At 32.3% G+C, this 21770-nt stretch overlaps 3 protein-coding genes and 2 non-coding genes across 8 annotated transcripts in view; 1 reads left to right on the forward strand and 4 right to left on the reverse strand.

Annotated features, from left to right (window-relative positions):
• LOC119633961 (meiosis regulator and mRNA stability factor 1) overlaps positions 1 to 6648 on the reverse strand; it is a 6804-nt gene extending 156 nt beyond the window's left edge. The window contains exons 1-11 of one of the 2 annotated variants that reach the window (XM_038027814.1): positions 6539 to 6648; positions 5684 to 5763; positions 5328 to 5578; positions 4514 to 5253; positions 4312 to 4443; positions 2712 to 4253; positions 2406 to 2651; positions 2088 to 2349; positions 1210 to 2027; positions 183 to 257; positions 7 to 108 (exon numbers count right to left, since the gene is read on the reverse strand). In XM_038027814.1, the coding sequence (XP_037883742.1) occupies positions 7 to 108; positions 183 to 257; positions 1210 to 2027; positions 2088 to 2349; positions 2406 to 2651; positions 2712 to 4253; positions 4312 to 4443; positions 4514 to 5253; positions 5328 to 5578; positions 5684 to 5703 (4188 nt within the window). In that variant the 5' untranslated portion in view covers positions 5704 to 5763; positions 6539 to 6648. The remainder of the gene's footprint in view (positions 1 to 6; positions 109 to 182; positions 258 to 1209; positions 2028 to 2087; positions 2350 to 2405; positions 2652 to 2711; positions 4254 to 4311; positions 4444 to 4513; positions 5254 to 5327; positions 5579 to 5683; positions 5764 to 6538) is intronic. The other variant, XM_038027815.1, reaches the window with a different exon arrangement.
• Positions 6649 to 6785: 137 nt separating this feature from the next.
• On the forward strand, positions 6786 to 8676 carry LOC119634022 (DNA ligase 1-like). 2 transcript variants are annotated; one of them, XM_038027924.1, is made up of 4 exons: positions 6786 to 7402; positions 7457 to 7558; positions 7751 to 7901; positions 7955 to 8676. In XM_038027924.1, exons 1-4 carry the CDS (start codon positions 7385 to 7387, stop codon positions 8608 to 8610), a joined length of 927 nt encoding a protein of 308 aa, XP_037883852.1. In that variant the 5' UTR covers positions 6786 to 7384; the 3' UTR covers positions 8611 to 8676. The 2 variants fall into 2 exon arrangements, with proteins under 2 accessions (XP_037883852.1, XP_037883853.1); XM_038027925.1 differs by having other exon boundaries at positions 7958 to 8676.
• On the reverse strand, positions 8662 to 11235 carry LOC119634023 (40S ribosomal protein S5a). Of its 2 annotated transcripts, none has more exons than XM_038027927.1 (5): positions 11140 to 11235; positions 10319 to 10718; positions 9969 to 10085; positions 9222 to 9320; positions 8662 to 8808 (listed from the first exon to the last, which is right to left on the reverse strand). In XM_038027927.1, exons 2-5 carry the CDS (start codon positions 10715 to 10717, stop codon positions 8740 to 8742), a joined length of 684 nt encoding a protein of 227 aa, XP_037883855.1. In that variant the 5' UTR covers position 10718; positions 11140 to 11235; the 3' UTR covers positions 8662 to 8739. The 2 variants fall into 2 exon arrangements, with proteins under 2 accessions (XP_037883855.1, XP_037883854.1); XM_038027926.1 differs by lacking the exon at positions 11140 to 11235 and adding an exon at positions 10787 to 10929.
• Positions 8859 to 9010, reverse strand: LOC119634273. Its single transcript, XR_005246946.1, has one exon. It is a non-coding gene; the product is annotated as a small nucleolar RNA psi28S-1192 (small nucleolar RNA).
• LOC119634272 lies at positions 10784 to 10942 on the reverse strand. The gene has a single exon (XR_005246945.1). It is a non-coding gene; the product is annotated as a small nucleolar RNA psi18S-1854 (small nucleolar RNA).
• Positions 11236 to 21770: the final 10535 nt, after the last annotated feature.

Genomic DNA, 21770 nt, shown 5'->3' on the forward strand with positions numbered 1-21770 from the left:
TTCAAAATTGAAAACTTGTTTCATATTTTCAATTTTTGAAATAGAATAAGGTGATAGAAGCATTGGCAAGACGTTAAGGGCTCTAAGCTCGGGAAGACGTATATTTAGCTAAGAAAAGGCAAGATTTAAAACTTCAAACATCATTGGTATAAAAGAAAGGGAAAAATATTGCATAAGCTTACCAAATCATTCGGTGGTCTTTCGGCACTATTATTATTATTATTAGTCCAAATCGGATCAATCCAAAATGGTGTATTCTAAAAAAACGAAGAAAAGCAACAAATAAAAAATTTCCACTCATTCCTGCAGCATTTTTAAATTGTCGAATTTACTCAGTCTCTCTCTCTCTCTCTCTCTTTCTCTTTCTCTACAATTTTTTTACAGTATTTCTTGATATAATCTACAATATAAATGGTTAAGACAATGACATGGAGATGGCTTTGAAAGCAAACTGGTTCAACTGGACTGAATAATCGATCATTAAATTGGCATTTACTGTCTAAAGTAGAGTAATTGGAATGCAAATATTTAGCATTCCAAGGGGAGAACTTAAATGTAAGTTAAGATATGTGAACAAGCCGTGTCCGCTACAAAAACGCGTTAGACTTTTCTAAATTGATGTATTAGGTGATTGCAAAAATTTTGATCAGCGCCTTCCGCAGGTAAAACTGATAAAGAAATGGAAGATACTAGTGTACATAACGGTTGAATTCGAGGGTTTTGATTTTCCTCTATATAAAATAATAGTTCTCCATTTAATATCATTGATTAATTCATCGTAGGACGACGCTAATCATGGGGTGCTCAAAATTCTTCTTCCAAATTCATTTCTTTTGTTGTTTGTTTGAAGAAATCTACTGCCGAAGCTCGCCAAACATAGGTTCATAGGCTTATGGCGATGCTGTCCGATCATATCCTCATTGCCAGTTTTGGTTCGGCGGCATGAATTGCCTGAATATGCCTTTTTTTGCCATTTGTTGCAAGCATTCGTCAAGATACACTCTTGCAGCTCGAATGGGAAGTTCTGCCGTACCCAGCGCGATGTAACAATTTTCCTCAATAAATGTCCTTTTCAAGTGAAAAAGTGATCAACATTTTTTGGCAAACGCCGAATATAAATCAATTTGTAATCTGTGCTAACTATTGCCTTGTGCGTATCTCTAAAAGCAAATTGAAAGATCTGAAAGAAAAAAGATTTAGATTACTTACATCTGCAGGAGGTGTATCCGGTTTTGGAGGCTGGTACATAGGGCACATGCGCATGTTATTGACTAATTCGTAAAAGCCTGTCGAAGCTTCCGTTGTTTTAACATATGCCGTACAATTCAACTCGTTGTTATTTGTTATCTTATTACCTAAATATGTCGGAATTTGCTGCTGATAAAATGCAGAATTGTGACGTCGATCAGACAAGTTAGTGTTCGAATAAAATGCTTGTCGAAGATGATGATGATTTTGTTGCTGATGCTGGTTATTAATTATCTGATCAGTAAAAACCAAAGCGGAGGATGCTGATGACACTGGCATTACTGCATATGGTGGCGGCAAATTTATGTTACTTAAATTATTATTATTGTTACTGTTGTTAAGGTCGCCAGTGAAACACGACGAATAAGACTGATTGCTGCCACTAAATGAATTGCTAAGAGTTGCTGAAGAGTTTAATGAATTTTCTTTGCCAATTGAAGCAATGAGCGAAGTATCTAAAGCATTCGATTCCAATGAAGAATGCGCGGAAGAATAGCTACTTAAATTGTTTTGCGTATTGGAAGCGTTTTTACCACTGACATTTAAGAGTAGGTGATTGGAACTGACCGCCTGTTGAAATGAATTGCAACTCGTATTGCCAACATCGTTCGACAGAGTTCGAGTTTTGACTGGTGGCGGCTTTTGATTATTTGCAAGTGAGCCATGGGTATTGCGTTCACTTAGAGGCGTTCGAGTAGAGCGCATGGCTTTTTGTTTACTGAAGGGCAACTTCAAAGCATCAAACAGAGATTTATTGTTCGCGAAGGCTTTCAAATGCACTGTGAAAGGGTTTATTTTTAAGTTATCACATTTGTATGTTTACGTCAGTACAAACTTACTTTCAGTGTTCTTAACGAGCGTAACCACTGCTTTTTCCTGCGTGGGAATGGGACCAGCATTAAAGATATCGGTATGTGATGTAATTAGCGAATATAAACTTGGATAGCCGTACTGGGATATAGTCTGAATGTCGCAGTCGAGAGCGCTTTTGATTTCCAACACTGTCATGGATGATTTGCTTTCCAATAGACATACTATACTCATTAAGAACTTAATAAAATTCGTTAGGCAAGGATAGTATTCATTATTTTTGAACTTTAACTGTCGATAAAAAAATTAACTTTAAATTCCGTAGAAAATATCATGAGAATTCTTACTTCAATCGCATGCTTCATGGCCCGCAATTTTGTTTCAGTTAAGTCTTCTTTGTGTTTCTCATTAAAATTAGAGATGAAATTTGTTAAGGTTAGTTGAGTTTTCTCTGCTTCAAAATTTTCGCCCTTCTGTTCACACTTTTCTCCCTCTAAAGTCAATAAATATTTACAAGCTCGATAGCATTGATTACGAAAACTTTTTTCTTCACCATGGCATATGATCCAGGAGCACTCGCCCTTCATAGTCAACTAGAAATTTTTAAACGTTATTTAATTGCATTTTATTTGATTATTTATTAAAGTATTTACCTCAACGTAAGGCATCAACTGTACAGCTTCAGTCATATTCTTAGCACCCAAAGCATGCGATTGCATTTGATAACCGAATTTTTTTTTATGCATTTTTAATACTTCATCTAATTTTACGCATGTGTTAGGGGAACCGGTCATGTCGCGAATAAGTTCTTCGCATTGTTTCGCAAAGATGCGGCGTGCTATTACAGGTGACAGCGAGATTTTCTTATCTTCATCACTAGTTAATTCTATTTCCACAACACCATTAATAGCATCCAGAAGATCAGCCAACCTCAAAAACCCGTAATCGCTTAAACGACATTGATAGCCAAAGTGGTAATGATAAGAACGAACAAATTTTTGAAACAATATACTATATTGAGGTGCATTGCGAAACAGTTCAACAACTTCGCCAGCAAATATACAAGTTTTTTCCAGTTCGTTCGAAGTCTGCTCGCGCTTAGGCATTGATATTAACAAATCCTTACCACCGTGAGCCGGCATTATTAGCACAATATTTGTGTTAACCAAACCATCGAATATGTCTGTCAGTTCACAAACGCCATAGTCGGTTATATCAAATTGACGATTCTGGGTTTGAGCAAAAATGGTCGGTAGTTGGGACAATAATATTGATTTGCTCCAATGTGTTCGTAATATCCTTAATAGATCCGAAGTAAAACGTCGTACTTGTATGCGATGCGTAAGTGTTATTTGTCGATTCTCGCCGTCCCCCATGATTTGTATGACTGGCGACAAGGCTTCAAAGAGTTCAATAAGTTTGGTGTAACCATAATCGGCGACACGGCATTGTTTGCCAAAATGGTTATGATAGGCCGGAATGAATCGATTGAATTTCATTGTGGCTTTTGGCGACATTTTCACCAACTCCATAACTTCGCGTGAGATTTGGTGTAAAGCTTCTGCTATTGGATTTTTCCCATGCGAATTACCCTTCTCATTACTAATACTTCCCCCACCTCCTAAAGCGCAGATGGCCGCGTTTATATTCTCCTTTTCCTTGTTGTTATTATTGTTATTTATGTCCACCCAAGTTAGTATTTTTATACCAAAATTATTTACTTGTATTTGAATACCTTGCACACAACAAACTAAATGTTCCAAATTGACTCCATTCTCATCGGGAATAATATGTGTATTCAATTGTCCTTCTATACAATGTACTAAAGATGCTATTGGGATATCGCCGGCATGAGTTTTTAATAGCGGGTGTATAATGTTCTCTATTTCCGCGATAGACATGCAGACATTAGGCAGAGGTTCAATCTCTTGTTCAGCCCAACCTTTATGTTGCTCTCGTTTAAAGTGTATGGTGCAATAAGGAACACTGTGCTGCAACCCTTCCATTAGAGGTGAGCTCTCGAATGAATTGACCAACTCAGGATGCAAACTAATAAATTTGTCCTCATTGTTGTCAGCGTTAATAATGCAAATATCTGGCATTTTATATAAATCCAAAACACTGATTGATGTCTTGAAGCGCGACTGGAAAAGTTCTCGAAACTTGTACATTGGTAAAGTGTAAGAGGGAACATCCTAAAACCGCACATCATTATAATAAATCTAATGTCTCGTATTTTCGCTTTTCTAATACCTTTAATAAACCAGCAACTTGGCAACGTAGAGTATTGAATTCGGTAAGCGAAGAGTCACGCGTATAAGAGACCAACATACGCTTGTGGCCAATTTTCTTGCGATGTAAATTAGATACCACCAGTTTTGCGAACTATTGATCATTATAGTAAAAAGTAAAAAAAATTTGTTTGGTCTTAGGTAAGATTGTTATCAAAACTTACATACATGTCGGGCACAGAAACCTTTGCATAGGAACTGCCCTCAAAAATTAGCGAAATTACTGGAGTTATAGGCTCCAATTGACCAAGGAGGAAAGCTCTTAAGCTCGCTTCATCCATGGAATAATCTAAATTGGTTATTTGTAACGTAACAGTATCAGCGGTAGCGTTGGGACTTGTTGGGGCGCATGTGCTTCTGGCTGGAGTTACGTTCGCAGAGCTCGCCATACCAAGAGAAGTTACGAGACTTTTATTTGTAGTAGACTGTGCAACTGCAGTACAACTTGAGCCTTGGTCTTTTATAGTAGATGTGGTTTTTCCTGTCACTGCAACATAATTTAGTTCTGGAGCCAACAAGTTTTGTGTAAGAGAGCTGGCTGTAGATGGGGTAGTGCAATGTAAACTTGTTGTTGTTGCTGGCATCTGAACTAATGGGCCATTGTAGCATAAAGGGGCCATCAGTGGTGACGGGCAGATTGGAAATACAGTTTCTGAACATTGAGCCATTCCATAATATCTGTTGTTTGATGGTAAACCGCCCGATATAATAGAATTAGTTTGATGATTAGGGTCATGGTGATTCGCTAAATAAGTTGAACGACTATAGGGCATAAAACGATTATGATGAAAGCTATTCTGATTTAACTGATTAGCATTTGGATAATGGCGATTGGTTACTAGTGTTGGTATATGTTGATGATTATGATATGCATTTTGACTGTTCATGGTAGTGTAATTGTTTACTGAAGAAATTAAATAAGCGCATGTATGTTAAGAATTTGCTAGAATAACAATAATTAATTAGTATTACGATTACCACTGTATTCTGACAAAGATATACGATTGTTATTTAAATCGACAACAGATCTCGATATAGGCGTAGAATACAATCTTGCGTTAGTCAAATAATCAAAATCACTTTTCAAGGCTGAAGCTAAACTGGTTAGCTCGGTACCAAAGTACCGCTGTGGTTGCATATGCTGATTAATTGGGGTTAGTTGAGTCTGCGTTGTTATTTGATTCGCATTGCAATTCATATATATTTTTGATATATCATCCTGGCGAATGCTTTTTTGTTTTTAACATCGTTTTCATATGTAATGAAAATTGAATATTTATTGACTTTTTTGCTTATAAGCAGAAATAAAAATAGTATCATTTCTATTGACATACCTGTGAAAACGTTCTGCCATCCTTTTAAGCTTTTAAAATTTTAATTGAAAGGGAAAATGTGTAGGTACATGAACCAAATTCTATGAAATAAATAAAATTGCTTTAAAATTTCATATATTCGGCGGATGTGCTTTATAAGTGAAGGAGTAAAGGAATAAATAACATTTTATTAATTTCACAATTTTCCATTTTTTCATCTATATCCTCAGGTTCTTAATGAATGCGAATTTAAAACCACGTCGTTTTTCGATTTTGGTCTTTGGATCAAAAAGGCAAAATTGATGTCAAACATTCCATAGATTATATCGGTTCGAACTAGATTGCCATTAAATATTAAAATTAAACTTCTAGAAACATTATTTTCGCGGCCAAGCAGTCAATTTTAAACAGACAGAATAGCCTGAATGCCTTTACGGCTTAATGTACGTTATGTAAATATATTGATTTGAATCAACTGAAGTGATCGCTTAACAAATTATGGGTCTGTCATGAAAAAAACTTTTTTAACCTATTTGCAAGAAATATTAGTTCTGAAGACTTATTGTTTTTGTAAACAATTTTAATTTTTGTTACATAAATGTGCAATTTTCACTTTACTGTTTTTTCAGACGCAGTCATAATAAAATCGTAAAACCGTAGAGCGTATCGCAAGTTTCGACCAAAGCTGAATATAGCATCTTTTGGACAATTTTCTCTTTTTTTTCTTTCTCCAGTTAACTGTAAATATTTTTTTTTTTCGTTTTGTTTGCGTGTAAAGCATTGTATTGAGAAAAATGGCGTTAAATCCTTTTTTCTTCCATTATTCTATAAGAGATGTCGTAAGAAATTTTTTAATTAAATCAATTAAATTTTTACCTTGTTATACACAAGTTTTGCTAATCTATTCCTGAGCTAAGTTGCGTAAACAATTTATAAAATTATTATTATTTATTAGAAAATAATCACTTGTTGTTTCATTTAATAAAAAAAAAAACTTTACTTAATTTTAAAACCAATTCATTAAATTAAACTTTAATGAACATTTATTTATTTAAAAAAAAAAAAGAACTTCTTTCTTTTTATGATCTTATAATGATTTTATTACATGATTTTACTTTATTGCATTTAATTTAAATCTTTCTTTTCATACGCACACTACAATCAAATATACTAAACATTTATTGCTAATCACTGATCGATCACAACGTAACGTTACAATGTTACAACGTACACTTTCAGTATTAATTTATTGACTTCTAAAACCGGAAGCCTGTAAAGTTTGATGTAAGTTAAACGTTGCCGCTAATTCTTATTTCTAGAGCAGTATACACAGCAGTGTATAATAATACACATAACTATAGCAGTATTCAGACAATTGGTATTGTCTTCTTCTCACAACTAATGTTTATATACGAACTCTCTTAACACAACTTTAACACAGAGAGCATCTTTTTGTTGTTCTATTTTAGTAAAATACTCGAAGATTGTTATTACTTTAATATTTATTACTACAGATAATTATTATCACAATTATTTTATTAAAAGTTAATTTTTGATAATCCGTTTAATTCACTTCACATATAAGTGATGTTAACAAATTGTGTATATGTAGATGTGTATATAAAAAATAGTATTGCAAATATACCCCACTTATACACAAAGGAGAATGTGTTATTTGTGTAACTAAGGTTAAGAAGGCAAGAAATTTTAACAAAAACAAAAATGGAATGTCGGAAAAAGGTCAGAATTATTAGACAATAATAAATTTACACTTCGATAGAATTATTTATATAGATTTTCAAGAGAAGACAACGGAAAGCACCAAACAGAAAATGGTCAGAAGATGAACACCGAAAAATATTGAAATTTCTTAAAGAAAACATTGATAAATTTGAGGTAAGCTCTTGCAAATACAATTAGGAATTTCCATACTCGCTTAAAGTGACCTTTGAAGGTCAGAACATCCATATGGAGGATATATGCGAGCAGGATTTTGTGCGACAAGTCAAATGCGCGAAAATCTTTCTCTGCTAGAGGGTAATAAATGTATTTACCATATTTATTTATTGTTGTTTTCCTTCTGCATAGAAACCCACAGCTCAAATATTCTATAAAAGATTTATAGATGAAACGGTATTTCCAACAGAATGGAATTTAGTACGTTATAAGGTCAGAAACTTACGAACTTCATATGCGAAAGCTAAAAACTCAACAGCAAATTTGCTAGAGCTAGACAAAGGTAGTTATTCGCATTTTATTTGAAAAGTTCATATTCTCTTTTGAACTTTTCAGAAGCGGTACACCGAATTTGTCCATACTTCAATGAATTAGATGAAATTTTTGCTGATAAACATGATGTTTTTAATAAGAAATCTGAATATGTTATTAGTAATGAGGTGCTTTCGGATAGCGATAGTTTTCAAAATTCTACAAATTTTATGAAAATATCGATGGAAAATAAACAAGAGATCTACGATTCGTCAGTTAATGACACCCACATAGATATAGTTGAATTATCTGGAACAAATTCCGATAGCACATATCATTCTAATTCTAATGCTTTGAAAATTCGTTCAGATTTACTGCAATTGAATGAACAACAACAGACGGATAATGATATTCCTAATTCAATACAGAATATACCGGGCGTTGAGGAAAAATTTGAAAGGAAACATGACGAGATCTGGGAGAGGGAGAAACATTTGCGAGAATTTCAATTGAGAGAAAAGCAACAACAATTAGAATTGGAAAAATTTCAACTTGAGAGGGAGAAATTCCAAAAACAGTATGAATTGAATGCTCGGGAGCAACAATGGCAAGCTGAACTAAAACAACGCGAATTAGAAATGAAGGAAAGAATAGCAATGCGCGAATTAGAAATAAAGGAGAAAATCGCTCTAAAAGAATTGGAAATACACCATAAAACCCAATTTAGTTCGAATATATGAACGCAAAAATTTCTTTTAACATGAAAAAAAGTACTTATACAAAAATTATATAAATTTTTTTATAGTTGTGTTTATTATTTAAAAAATGTTGCGCTAAACTTATGTACACAAAATAAATGTATGCAGCATTTATCGGTTTGATTTGGCAACACGTTCCAATTCGTCTTTTTTCTTAATAGCATACGAATTTGAGGAGCCCTGGAATAAGAGAAAATTACGCAAATTAAATTCTCAAACAAAGCATATTTAGGTGTAGTTTTATGTTCCTCGTGCATTTGGAAAATCTTTTAAATAATTTCAAATGCTAGGATATATAAAACTTTCTATTTAATCTCGTCCATAAGCGAGGCCATGTTGTTACATTCTCATAGACGCAACATGGCATTAGAGAGGACTACAAATTAAGCACTCTCCGCTAAAAATAAATGTAGTTTTACGTTTCTCGAGCAATAATTGAATAAACGCTTCATTTTATTGCTAGGATAATAAAACTAAAGTTCATTCCTTCTTCGTTTAGTCTACAAGCGAAACAAAGCAATTTGGCAAAACATTGCATAGCATTTAAGTAGACCTAAAAAAAAATTAGAAGAATAAAACCAATATTTACTAACCTTAGCAGCGTTAATTAATTCATCAGCTAAACACTCGGCAATAGTCTTAATATTTCTGAAAGCCGCTTCACGAGCGCCAGTGCATAATAACCAAATGGCCTGAAATGCAAAATTACAACGTATTAGATTTTAGCATAAAAAAGATGTTTATATCAAAGGAATAATTCACATCCAGCTTAAAACTGAACCTTCTAATACTGCTCGCTTTCCATTTACTTGTTTTTTCAAATTTAAAGAACATTTTACAAACACTTATGATAATGTTGGGAAAAATGCTACGAATAAGTAAGTATTCCATAACATGTAAACTCATAGATGTACTATATCTACGACCTGATCGTAATGAAGAAAAAATTAATATTATCATCCACTAGGAATTCAAATCTATCAGCTCTAACAATTAATAATTTTAACCCACACAATGCTGCTACGAGGCTAATTACAGTGTGACTGTACTTTAGTCGTTTTCATTATAAAGGTAGGGAAATCCTTCACCACCTAATATATTATATTTCTCTAGAATTCCAACAACGTACAACAATACCCGGAATATTTGCAATTATTATAGAGTGTTATTGTTATGTTGATTCATACACTAAAGACCATTCATATTGGGTGCAATAATGCTACGGATTAAACATGAATTTTATTCTTGCCTGGTGTTATAGTCTTTCATATATTTTATATGAAAATAGGAAAGATATTGTCCCAGGCGATTAAGTTTTTGATTGAGTGAAAAGTACTTACTTGATTCACACGTCTCAAAGGCGACACATCAACAGCTTGACGACGCACGGTACCAGCACGACCTATACGCGTGGAATCTTCACGGGGACCCGAATTGATAATAGCGCTAACAAGAATCTGCAACATAAAGTTTGATTAATTAAATCACAACGTTTTTCCATGTTTCACGTGTAATTACTACAATTTATTGTCAAATGCTTTCAATGCGCTGGCATTTGAACTCTTTTAAGTAATTCAATTATAATTTACGTCTCGATCTACCTACTAAAGAATTGGTTTACATTTCATGTATTCATTTTTAATAGTTTAGCACAAGACGTTTTTGAAAAATATGGGTCAAAAAAAGTTACCTGCAAAGGATTCTCGCCGGTTAGCAAATGAATGATTTCGAAAGAATGCTTAACGATACGACATGCCATAAGCTTTTTACCATTATTGCGGCCTTTCATCATTAGTGAACACGTTAGGCGTTCGACAATTGGGCATTGGGCTTTACGAAATCGTTTGGCAGCATAGCGACCGGCAGAGTGTGGTAAATAACGTGCGAACTTCTCCTTAACAGAAATGTAATCTTCCAGCGATATATCATTTACAGAAACGTCATCACAAGACCAGCGACCAAATAATTTAATTTCTGGCAACTCTGTGGTTGTCATCATGTTAGTTTCCATTAGAGTCTCAGCACCCTCCGTCTCAATGGGTGGCTGCTCCTCGAATGTTTCCGTAACATTTTCCATAACTTCAGCCATCCTGCAATTGCAATGCAAAAGTATTTATTTATTAATCCTAGACCAAGTTTTAAACACTACATAATGTACATGAAAATGTTGATTTTTGAACTTTATTAAGGAGTTTATCTTTAAGCCGATATCCTTAAGAGGAATAGTAAATCATAAAATTTGATATTGTCCAGTTGAATATCAAAGAGGGTGTAATATTATGCCTTTCTGATTTTAGTTTTGGACTTGCAATATCACACGTGCACCTTTTTTATTTCAATATACATATTTTGACACTTGCATTGCACACACATAACCTCAAACAATTTTCCAGCTTCGCAGCCTTCGTAAATAATTTTATTTTTGTTTCGGTAAAATTATAGAGAAGAAAAGACCGTAAATACCATTTTTTTGTTGCATTATCTTAAAGTCTGTGCACACAATTTACTTACTTTTTCTTTTGGAAAAACTACCGTCGATGCAAACAGAAATAGCGTTCGCAATAAAAAGAACATATTTTTTAAATGCTGCCAGATTCGTCACAACGCCTTTTCCGGTTAAGAAATGCAGAATGACAAAAAATAATAATATAATAGAGACAAAGAAACAGAGTTGTATTTTCTCAATAAAATGAAGTGCTTTTAGTACAAAATCATTTAATTTTACATTCACACTGTACGAAAAACGGATTAGAACATTTCTAGGCCGGATTCTTGTGTTTATTTATTATTATTATTTGTATAAACTAATAGTGATTTTCGATTTTTCTGCTAAAAGTATATGCATCTTCTTAATTAACATATGATTATATGTTGATTAACCAATGCTCATCCATTCGCCATTTGCTGCTCGAAATTTCATTAAAAGCCAAATTAAATAACTCTATATGATTATCTACGTCTTGAAGTAAGTATTTAAATAAAACAAAAAGAAGAAATAATGATCGTTTCTTTTAAATTTTAAAGGTATATAGGTAGTTTTTGTTTATTTTACACTAATACACATTTTGCAAATTTTGGTTTATGATATAAAAAAATGTAATTTCCGTTTTTCGCTCTAAATCGATAAAAATGAAATTTTCGTTTTTTGTCAAAAATGTAAGGAGCAACATTGCCGTAAATCGAAAAAACTGAAATTTCCGTTTTTCGCCAAAAACGTAACGGATAACATCGTTCTGAATCGAAAAAAATGAGATTTTAGTTTTTTGCATGATATGCATTATTTTGTAAAAAATGGAAGGCAAGCTATAAAGGCTATTTTTTAAATTTCATCAAATTTTTTATTCTCATGGTCGTTCAAATACAATGCAATTTGCACAAGCGATGTCGTAAAAACTTGCTCAATATGATGCGTTTCAAAAATTGGTCTTCTCCAATATCTTGCCATTTGTTTAAATTTTTTATCTAATCAATCTTCTTTATCACTAAAAAAAGGAAAATATACCTTTAGTGGGCTGGTGCTGAGTTAATCTACATATATAAATGGTTTTGCGCATACACATATCAATATTTTATTCGCAAGGACTGCGACCATATAGAAATTATGGCAGTAACCTTTTGATTTCCTGAATCAATGCAAGCTTACTTTGACGACGGTGTCAACTTTTCTCTAGAGGCCTTGCAATTGAGGCGAATAACGGAGGATAGAATAACCGGCATATCTCCTGCACTTTTAAATTGAATTGTATTGAATTAAATAAATCCGCTTTAAGATGTTTTTAAATAGCTTACTTTTATTTATTGAATAAAAAACTAGGAATGATTTGCAATTAATTTTAAAACATTGTATATTCTTTATAGATAAATTCATATATTAATGTGTAAACATAATATTATATAAAAACCAAAGTTAAAGTTTACAATTTAAAGTTTTCTTTACAAATGAAAATGAGAAATTGTATGAATAATATGAAATTACTTCGTTTCATTACATTTTATCAAAAATTTTGCATAATTTTGTTTTTATTTACGTTTTTCTTGTTTTATTATTAATTGTACGAGTGTAAGCAAAACAAACGTTAAAATCGCTCCTTATTTTCCTATAATTTTTTCGAAATAAATGTCGAATGATATAAGTCATACATAATCCTCATACAAATGATTCCCAAGGTAGGCTTTTCAAACGAGCGGTAGTTAATTAAAAAATAGATAATCAGCTCCTCAGTGACTCAGGGGGTAAGCACGTAACTGAAAGTTAGCTTTTACTTTAGCATTCAGCCCTTTAGTAAAAATATTTTAAAAAGAAAGCGAGCGTTATATTTTTTATATGTGATTATGCGCCAGGATTTGCAAATTTGTGTACAAATCGCTACCAAATATCACCAACAATTAACTGCCAATGCTTTAAACGATCTCTTCGAGAGTTCGTACAAAGATCCTTCTATTGCTTAGGTCCTATAGCTATGTATTATTGTCTTAGTAAACGTAACTTGTGCGGAATTTTAGTAACGAGATTTCTTCTGACGTCCTTTTAAATACCGGCCTTTTAAATAAATAAATATCATCGTATTGTTATTATTACATGCGCATATAATTATAAATCTTATTTTCGGACTCTTAATTATTATTATTATATTATATACAATATTTTTGTATTATACTGTATTATATTACATATATATTTATATTAAATTGTATTATATATACTTATATGTATTTCAACGATCCTCAACCTCAGTTCAGGTATATCCAGACTGCATGCAAAATCAACCAAACTAGAGAAGTCGAACGTACATGTTGCGAATGAAATGGCTACAACGCTAAGCTTGTTAATGATATTCTAAAGGAAGTAGAGCTAACTGATCGATTATTTTTAATTATTTTGTGCGACAGATTCGAAATCGCCCAATATTTTATTTTGAATTTATATTACGATAATTTCGATACTTCCGAGGACTTTATTAAAACTTGCTTTTGGCGGTAAAAGGGTAATTTACTGTATAACGAATTAAATGAAGAAGTAGAAAAACGAAATCGTTCATAAATTTCACTACTAGGCTAGAGTTTCTAGTATGTGAGAGTTGTATGGAGCCAACCAAACGTATTGCTTTTATTTATTTTATTTATTTTAATTCTACTTATACATGAAACTCGACTAAACAAATAACAGTCAAGTTTAATTGGCGCTTAAAGCAAAACTTATATTAAATTAATAATATAACTTAGTATAAGTACAATAAAACAAATAAGACGGAAAAAAAAAAGGAAAAAGAAAAAAAGCATGTACACAACCAGCATAGAGCCACACTTGCAGCCGGTACAGGACCAAATTGCAAGTGAACCCCTAAGCCATCCCAAACATGCATAAGCTTGGCAACCGATAATAGTTAACAACAACTAATTTTCAAATCATAATGACTTTTTAAGGTTAAGAGCAAGTTTAAGTACGACATAGGTAAATTACGCGCATTAAGCAATGTTGCTTTTATGAATTTTAAAGAGTCCGATAACGAGAATAAGTGATAGACGTCATTTAGGTTCTTGCAAACTACTTTGAGCGGATTAAACAGCTCATAATTATATTTACACTGACTAAGCTTAACCAAGATAAAGTGCCTAGAGAAGCGGTTAGGGACATTAAAGCTTATTTCACCAAGTAATAAAGGCAAGTCAATAGCACCATTTATTACTTTGATTATAAAGGACAAACCTACGACTCTCAAGAGACGGTAAGGACAGCAGGAGCAACCTATTTTCATAGGGAGGAAGAGAGGCAATCGGATTCCAACCCAAAATTTCTAAGGGCAAACAGCAAGAATTGCTTTTGAACAGATTCAATTGAATCTACATAGCACCTATATAAAGGGGACCACACAACAGAGGCATACTCGAGTATGGGTCTAACCAAACACATATACAGCCTTTTCGTAATGTTGGGATCATCAAGCTCTTTGGACCACCTTTTTCTAAAACCAAGCGCGGAGGATGGATTCGAGCAAAAACTCACAACGTTTCCTTTAATCCAATAACCAATGCAATGACAGTTGGCGCGCAGTTGGTGGTTATTGTTCGAACCATGGCGCCCAGGAAGAGGGCAATGCCAGCGCGAATCGTTCGAAAAAGCGACAACGTCATCTTATATCATATCTTGGGCTCAGTTAAGAGCTTTGTCGCCGTTATTCTACCCAAAGAGTTTATTGGGTATTGAAGAAAATCCTTTTAGATTCTTCAGTCTTTTTGGTTGATCAAACTTTTCGATAATGACAGCCGATAAAGTTGATCGCGCTAGGGTCATAGATTACATCAACCGTCTGGACAAATGTAATGCTTCTGACATAGCAAACCAAATTGTCGTTTGGAATCAACTGCAAGAAGATGCTCTTTCAATTTCACTTGCACTTAGGTTATAACCCGTTGTTGTTCAACGATATCCTATGCCTAGTAGAGTAGACTCACTATAGAGCTGTGGGCTTCTTTATAAAAACAGGACATATGGCGTTGATTAGGTGATACCTACGTTCAGTACAATTATTAAATAACAACGCTACCAATGAAGCTCTGATTGATTTATGAAGAAAAACCTTATCAAGGATTACGCTACTCTATAGAAGTGTTCGATAATTCGGGCACCATTGTCTTGAAAAAACGTTAATTAAATTAATTCCGAAGAATTCTATTTATCTTTATACAAAGGCAATAACAACTGCAGTATAGGGCTATTGAAAAAAGATTACTTATATAAGGAAGGACCGTTGAATCTGATAAACAAAAGATTGCTAAGGAGTTAATGGTATGGCTTTTGGAGTATGGTGTGGACGATCGTTTCGCAGCTTATTGGGACTTGATGCTTTAGCAGAAATCGCTTGCAAACATAATATTAAGGTCTTTGCTATGCCGTACATGATAGAAGTTATGCGAGAATACATCAGCACAGTGGATAGACTTGAAAAGAATGAAGCCAGATGCGAGAAACGGTTAAACGTAATAATATTATATAGCCGTGGAACCACAAGTTTAGACCCACAGCGGGGCCTTAACAAAAGATAATTTCAGATACATTGAAAAAATTGAAATTAAGGCAAGTTATGTAATTATCATAAATTTGAAGTAAATAATGGGCTAAAATGAAGGAATTAATATAAAAATGAATGCACAAAATATGATCAAAGTCGTATTTTATTTTGCACCCACACGTAGTAGAAGTTAAAACAAGCAACAAATACTTACTTCTTCTATTACGTCTATTGTGTAAGGTTTAGTGATAATGGGAGTGCCCTGCTAAGTTGAAATAAACGATTATGACGGACTGAAGGTAAGATTTAGGTAATTCTACCAAAATTTTTGCTTTTGAAAACTTAGCAAAAATACTCGCAACTATGAAAACATGGAAAACAGCTAATGAATGCTAATCCGCTTTTAGGCTTTAGGACACTTATGTGGTAACACATCTTAAGTTCATATAAAACAATTTTTTTTTAAGCATTTACCTCACCATTATCTTAAGATCAGACCTATTTTTTTTTGTATATCTACAACAATTTTGAAAATTGTAGAAGTGCCGCATTGAATGGTAAAAGTGACCGGACAGGAACGCAAATTAATAAATACATGTAGGAAAAAGGGATTTTTGTAATAAGAGGCGTAATTATTGCAAATAATATCTTTCTGATAATTACATCCTATATATTAATTTACTTGAATTGTATTTAATCAAGTATTAATGCAATTCTTTGGAAATGTTTAAAATCGAATAATCATTGTTTTCTAATAACATTTACATTTGTAATTAAAATATTTCTTTAATTAATGCTTTCAAATTAATTAAAATTAATCAAGAAAAATTTTGTTTGTTGGATTTCTTTAAATTGATTTATTGAAAACAACAGAGAAAGCAATTATCGATTGATGATAATGGTGTGGTGTGGGCTTGTACATCATTCTTTACAAACACACTCACATTCGATGATAATTTTGCCCAACTGTTTAAATTTTTCCTTAGTTAAGTTTATATGGGAGGAAAGTAGTTTTTTTTGGAAACTTTTACATTCGTTTGCTGCTTTAGAGTTTAAGTCATATTATCCGTCATGGTAAGGGAAGAAGATTGGAATAGGCCTTGCACTCTATTACATGCACTTCATTGATGGCATTAGTAAAGTTTATCGAGTAGTCCATTTTTCCAATACCCAATCCTTTTCGGTTAATCGACAAACGAATTGAATAACGTTCCCAATTTCAGCGAAGAAGTGAATTTGTGTCTTCCACTGTTACAATCTTGCGGCTGGACTAAATTATTTGTTCTGGTTTCGTTTACTGGCCAGAGTTAGTGGATAACCCATTTCATATATTAATTAATAGGTTTCCAAGGTTACTTACTACTTAAAGAAGGAAAAGTCCCCTAATATAATTAAATGGAAAGGCTATACATTTAGTGAACCCCGTGAATAGTAAAAGTTTAATAATGACATTTGGTCTGAAGAACAAATTTACCCTCCAAGAGTCAGTTGTTCAGTTCTTTACGTATAAAGAAAAGAGATGGAGTTATGAGTGATCCGTGACATATCTCATTCCATATATTTTGCATGCTATTCATGAATGAACTAGAATCAGATATATCTCGTGAATCTATGCTCTCTTCGAAATTATTTTGAATTTATATTTTTTCTAATTTTGTCTTATTTGATAGTTCTATAGTATATGGAATCTTTTTTTTGTAAATTTTTATTTATGTTATTAGGATTGTGTTCTGATTTGTAATTTGTTGATAAGACAAATATTCAACGAATATATTCGTTTAAGCACATTATAATCTCTTATGTATTTATCAATGGCTGGATGGATGTCTGTCGTGTCAGCAAGAAAACTCGGACATTCCGGGGGATTTTGTCCACACCACCACGCTGTGATTTTGCACTTTTGCTTCCAATAACTATACGATGTACTATACTGTATATACCATATTGTATATACCAAATGACAGCCGCCAGTTTCTCCGTCTTAAGCTTTTCACTTTAGAAACTTCCTTCATAAGGGTGTCAAATAACAGAGCTTAAACAGCAAAATGAAATGGAGTGAAGTAGAACGCGATAACCTGAAGAAATCATACCTCTTCCCTGAGCCACTTTAGTTTGACTATGTATTAAAGGGTGGGTTGGATTAGCTTTAGAAAATGTCGATGTTTTTATATATTAAAATCTTATGGAACAATGCCGCGTATAATTATCAAAATTGTGGGCAAATCCCCGGGCCCGAGCTGGTAGATGTTCGGTGGGTGTTTAGAAGTAAATATTGAATTTCACACATACTTGTTTTCATTAATTTTGAGAAAGTTTATATTGTTCGCGTATCGGCGAACCAATTTTTGTAAACGAATATATTAACGATTTTTCTCATACTATCTGATCCATTCTGTCTATAGTGAAAAGGAAGGGAAACACGTGGTTTCTATGAGCAATATTTTAAAGGCGTATTTATGATTCTACGCCGTAAGATTGATTTGAGGGATAAGCGTAGCCAAATGCATGCGTGTATACAGGCCTCCTTCGCGTAGTATGGTTAATTCACAACACACTGCATTGAAAACGTATTCCGCGAAGATTTGCTATTTATTTGATGAATAGTAATGTGAACTCTGTCTTATCGACATTTGTTTTATTTTATATCGAAGCCATGTTATACGTGAAAACACGTGAACAGACATAAATCAAGGCAATGTGTACCATGTTACATCGAAACCAAACCTTAACCTGTAAAATTTTATGATAGCTTCAATTTCGTTCCAAACATACATTTAAACGCAAATGTAAGTAAATATCAAGTTTCTGTAAAAAAAATATGAAATACAATACGACGATGAAATACAAAATCATGACCACAAAATTATTTTTCATCAAATATCTTAGCTTATCTATTTTGTATCGCAATGTTAATTGAAACTCCTCTAATTAACGATGAAATAAAAGTAAAAGTTAAATGTAATTAAGAAAATCCACGGCGAGACATATTTGATTTTTTGAACTCGTGTTATATCAAAACCGTTTTATAACATTCGCAAATTTTTTATCTTATTCTATCGAAACAGTCTTTAATGAGTACCGTGTTATATGAGGGAAGTCTGTATTTGTATATGTAAAAGTAGCTACGTGTTGTAGCGTCTCAGCAAAAAAAATTTCAAAGTAAACAAGGTATTTTTTTCTCGATCGAGACTTTGTGTATACCATTTGGATTCTTAAGTGGAACCAAGAAGATATTAAAACGAATTTACTCGGAAATTATTTAACAGAAAGCTTAAGTTTCCAAAGCATAATCGACAAATTTATCACAAGAATTTTGAAAGAGTTTTGAAAGCTTAGTTATAATGCCGTCGATTTTTTTTTTTTTTTTGGGATTGGATGTATATGCCGACATTCGACCATATAATATGTTGAAACATGAAACGTGTAAAAAAAGATTTTTAGTTTTAAAATTTTTGCTTAATGCAGAAGAATCATATGTTTATAGAATTTTCGAACTTGACTTGTATGCGTATCTGCCGTAACTAAAAACTATATCTAGGTTAAAGAATACAAATGCAATGCTTAGTCTATTATTCTTAAATATTAACTCGTTTCATTACTTTATTGATAATTTCTCTTATCAGCGTTTTTCTTTGTTACCTATCATTGCGGAACTGAAAAATCATTTCTTCAGTCAATATGTAACTTCCAGAAGTAAAGATCAAAAATCATTTAAAATTATTTTTATTGCGTAATAGATTCTGACGTGACTTATTCAATTATCTACACATAGTTTTCTTTAATTAAAATATTTAGGGTAGAAAAAATTGAAATAAAGAATAATATAAAAATTCGGTATTATAGCCGATGAAAGGCACAAGCTTGTGTTTGTCAAAGAATCATTATTCAAGTTATTATCAATTTCTTATAGGGCACGGTAAACTGAAGTTTGAAACTTTGAACGCAATTTTTTCGGAGACATATGTACACTTGACATATCGCCCAATTCCGGAAAATTTTTTATCCGATTGCCTTGTAATTTTAACTGCAGATTCAGAACAAGACACTCCAGCGATAATTTTTCTAAAGTCAGTCGGATTTTACAGCGATTTTTTTCCAGAAGAAATTTTTTATTGTAATATCTAGTTCTAAAAACAAAATTGTGACCTGTAGAATTAATTTAATAGATTTTAAGCAAAAAAAAATAAAAAAAAATAAACTTTGCAAAAGCCGCCATGCCTCCATTTTGTTCTTGACAAACGAGAAAAAAAATCATTTAGTTCAACATATAAATCAGTAAGTAACGAATACAATAAAAATAATAATAATTATATATAACAAAACAATAACAAATATGTAAATAAATAAAAAACGAAAGAAATTATTAATCTTTTTTTTTTTTTATTTATATAAATACTTTCAAAAGGCAAACTCGTCACATAGTAGTAAATAAATATGCATACATATACAACCAACTCCTTTTTTGAAGGGTAAATAAGTTCCTTAGAAAAGCGTGCAAAAAAAAATCGTGTAAAGAAGTAACTTGAGAATATGTCTTACAACTTTAAAAAATTGTGTGAGATGAAAAAACTTCTAGAACCGTGCAAAAAATATAATAATGAAATCAGTCCATAAGTATGACATATAAAAATTTTAATTGAAATTAGGAATAATAATCAGTTTCACAACGATTCATCGCTAGTTGATAAGAAGCGTGCATGTTTTTTACGGGCTGGACCAAAAATGCTATCGTCAGCAGGTGTCTCAGATATGTCAGATATGTCTAGCACAACTATCAGGTTTGATTCAAGTGAAGAATTTCGTTCGCCTCTTTTTTGTTGTTAAAATAGCAATCCGACCTCTTGCCACGGTACTGCCTGGATTGTAATTTGTTGCTGTACGCAAAAGTTTCTATAAGACATTGACAAAATTAGAAATAAAAAAAAATTTTTTTTTTTTTTGCAATTCGTCCTAAAATAAAATATTCGTGTAAAAAAGTGTATTTGTTCGTTTGGGTAAAAGGTGTTGTTGCAAAATTAGGTGAAAAATAAAACCGTGTAAAAAAAAAATAAATATGTATTTATATATAAAAAAATGATAATATTTTAAAGATAGAAATTTAGCTTTGATTTCGGCTCAAGCTAAATATAATTTCAATCTTGATTTTTTTATAATGTGTTTGACCGAATTTCTAAGCAATTAATAGCATGCGAATCGTTTCTTGTTTATTGATTTGATACGAAATACCCACGAGGTAATGTATTTTTTATTTTTATTTTTTTTTACTACCCTTCTCAATGAGTGTATAAATAAAAGTATTTCTTATCGCTTAAGAACCTAATTATTCTTATAGGGCATCCTTGACAATTGTTAAGCATATTTTTTCATATTACTTGTTAAGCTTAATAAGACATATTGATGTCTGGAAAATTATTACAAAGGCAAAACTTTGCTATGATTACTTGGTCCTTTTAAATAGATGATAAATTGATTTATTAAGGGGAAAAAAATTCCCAATGTAACGCTGTCAATATCTTAACCTAGTCGGTAAAGCGTGTAAAAAAGTTTGGTAAGACTTTTCCTTTGTTTGCTAACCATAGATTTAAATTCTTACCCTTTTTTTTTCTTCTAACCCAAGATTTCAGTCATGTGGTTACAAAGAGTCAAGCTTAAGAAGCGATTTATTGAAAACGCAATCCCCTGAGAGAAGACGTTGATAGTGGAAAATCGCCCAGTCGTGCAAGTTTTATTATTCTTCTTAATAAATTATGAATTTTTTTGATGATTTTTTTTTTTTTCTTTTTTTGATAATTGTTTTATCATCGTTTTAATAGTAATTATGGGACAGAAGTGTCTCCCTATTATGCTAAGCAAAATTGATGGTAAGAAAACTTCATCTTTCGATCTAAACACGATAAAAATCTTTGAAAATAAAAATTTACTTTGATTTTTCGATAGATTAGTCTTTGCATAATATGAGTTAAATAATACCTTTTGGAACTTCCTCACAATTGTCATCGTTGTATAGTCGATTGATTGTCTTTGTGCTTCTTCGCCATATGTTTTTTTAATAAATATTATATTTACGTGAACATCTTATCATTGATTGTAAGCGAATGAAAGAAAGGTTTTAAAGCACATTCGTTTCATACG

This window comes from Glossina fuscipes, unplaced genomic scaffold, assembly GCF_014805625.2.
Source record: "Glossina fuscipes isolate IAEA_lab_2018 unplaced genomic scaffold, Yale_Gfus_2 2, whole genome shotgun sequence".
NCBI classification, from domain to species: domain Eukaryota; kingdom Metazoa; phylum Arthropoda; class Insecta; order Diptera; family Glossinidae; genus Glossina; species Glossina fuscipes.

Coding starts and splice junctions, on each gene's coding strand:
- LOC119634023 (XM_038027926.1), bottom strand. Junction 10,086..10,318: donor CCGGCGAGAATCCTTTGCAG/GTAACTTTTTTT, acceptor TTTATGTTGCAG/ATTCTTGTTAGCGCTATTAT. Junction 9,321..9,968: donor CTTTGAGACGTGTGAATCAA/GTAAGTACTTTT, acceptor TTTGCATTTCAG/GCCATTTGGTTATTATGCAC.
- LOC119634022 (XM_038027924.1), top strand. Junction 7,559..7,750: donor AAAACATTGATAAATTTGAG/GTAAGCTCTTGC, acceptor CCTTCTGCATAG/AAACCCACAGCTCAAATATT. Junction 7,902..7,954: donor TTTGCTAGAGCTAGACAAAG/GTAGTTATTCGC, acceptor TGAACTTTTCAG/AAGCGGTACACCGAATTTGT.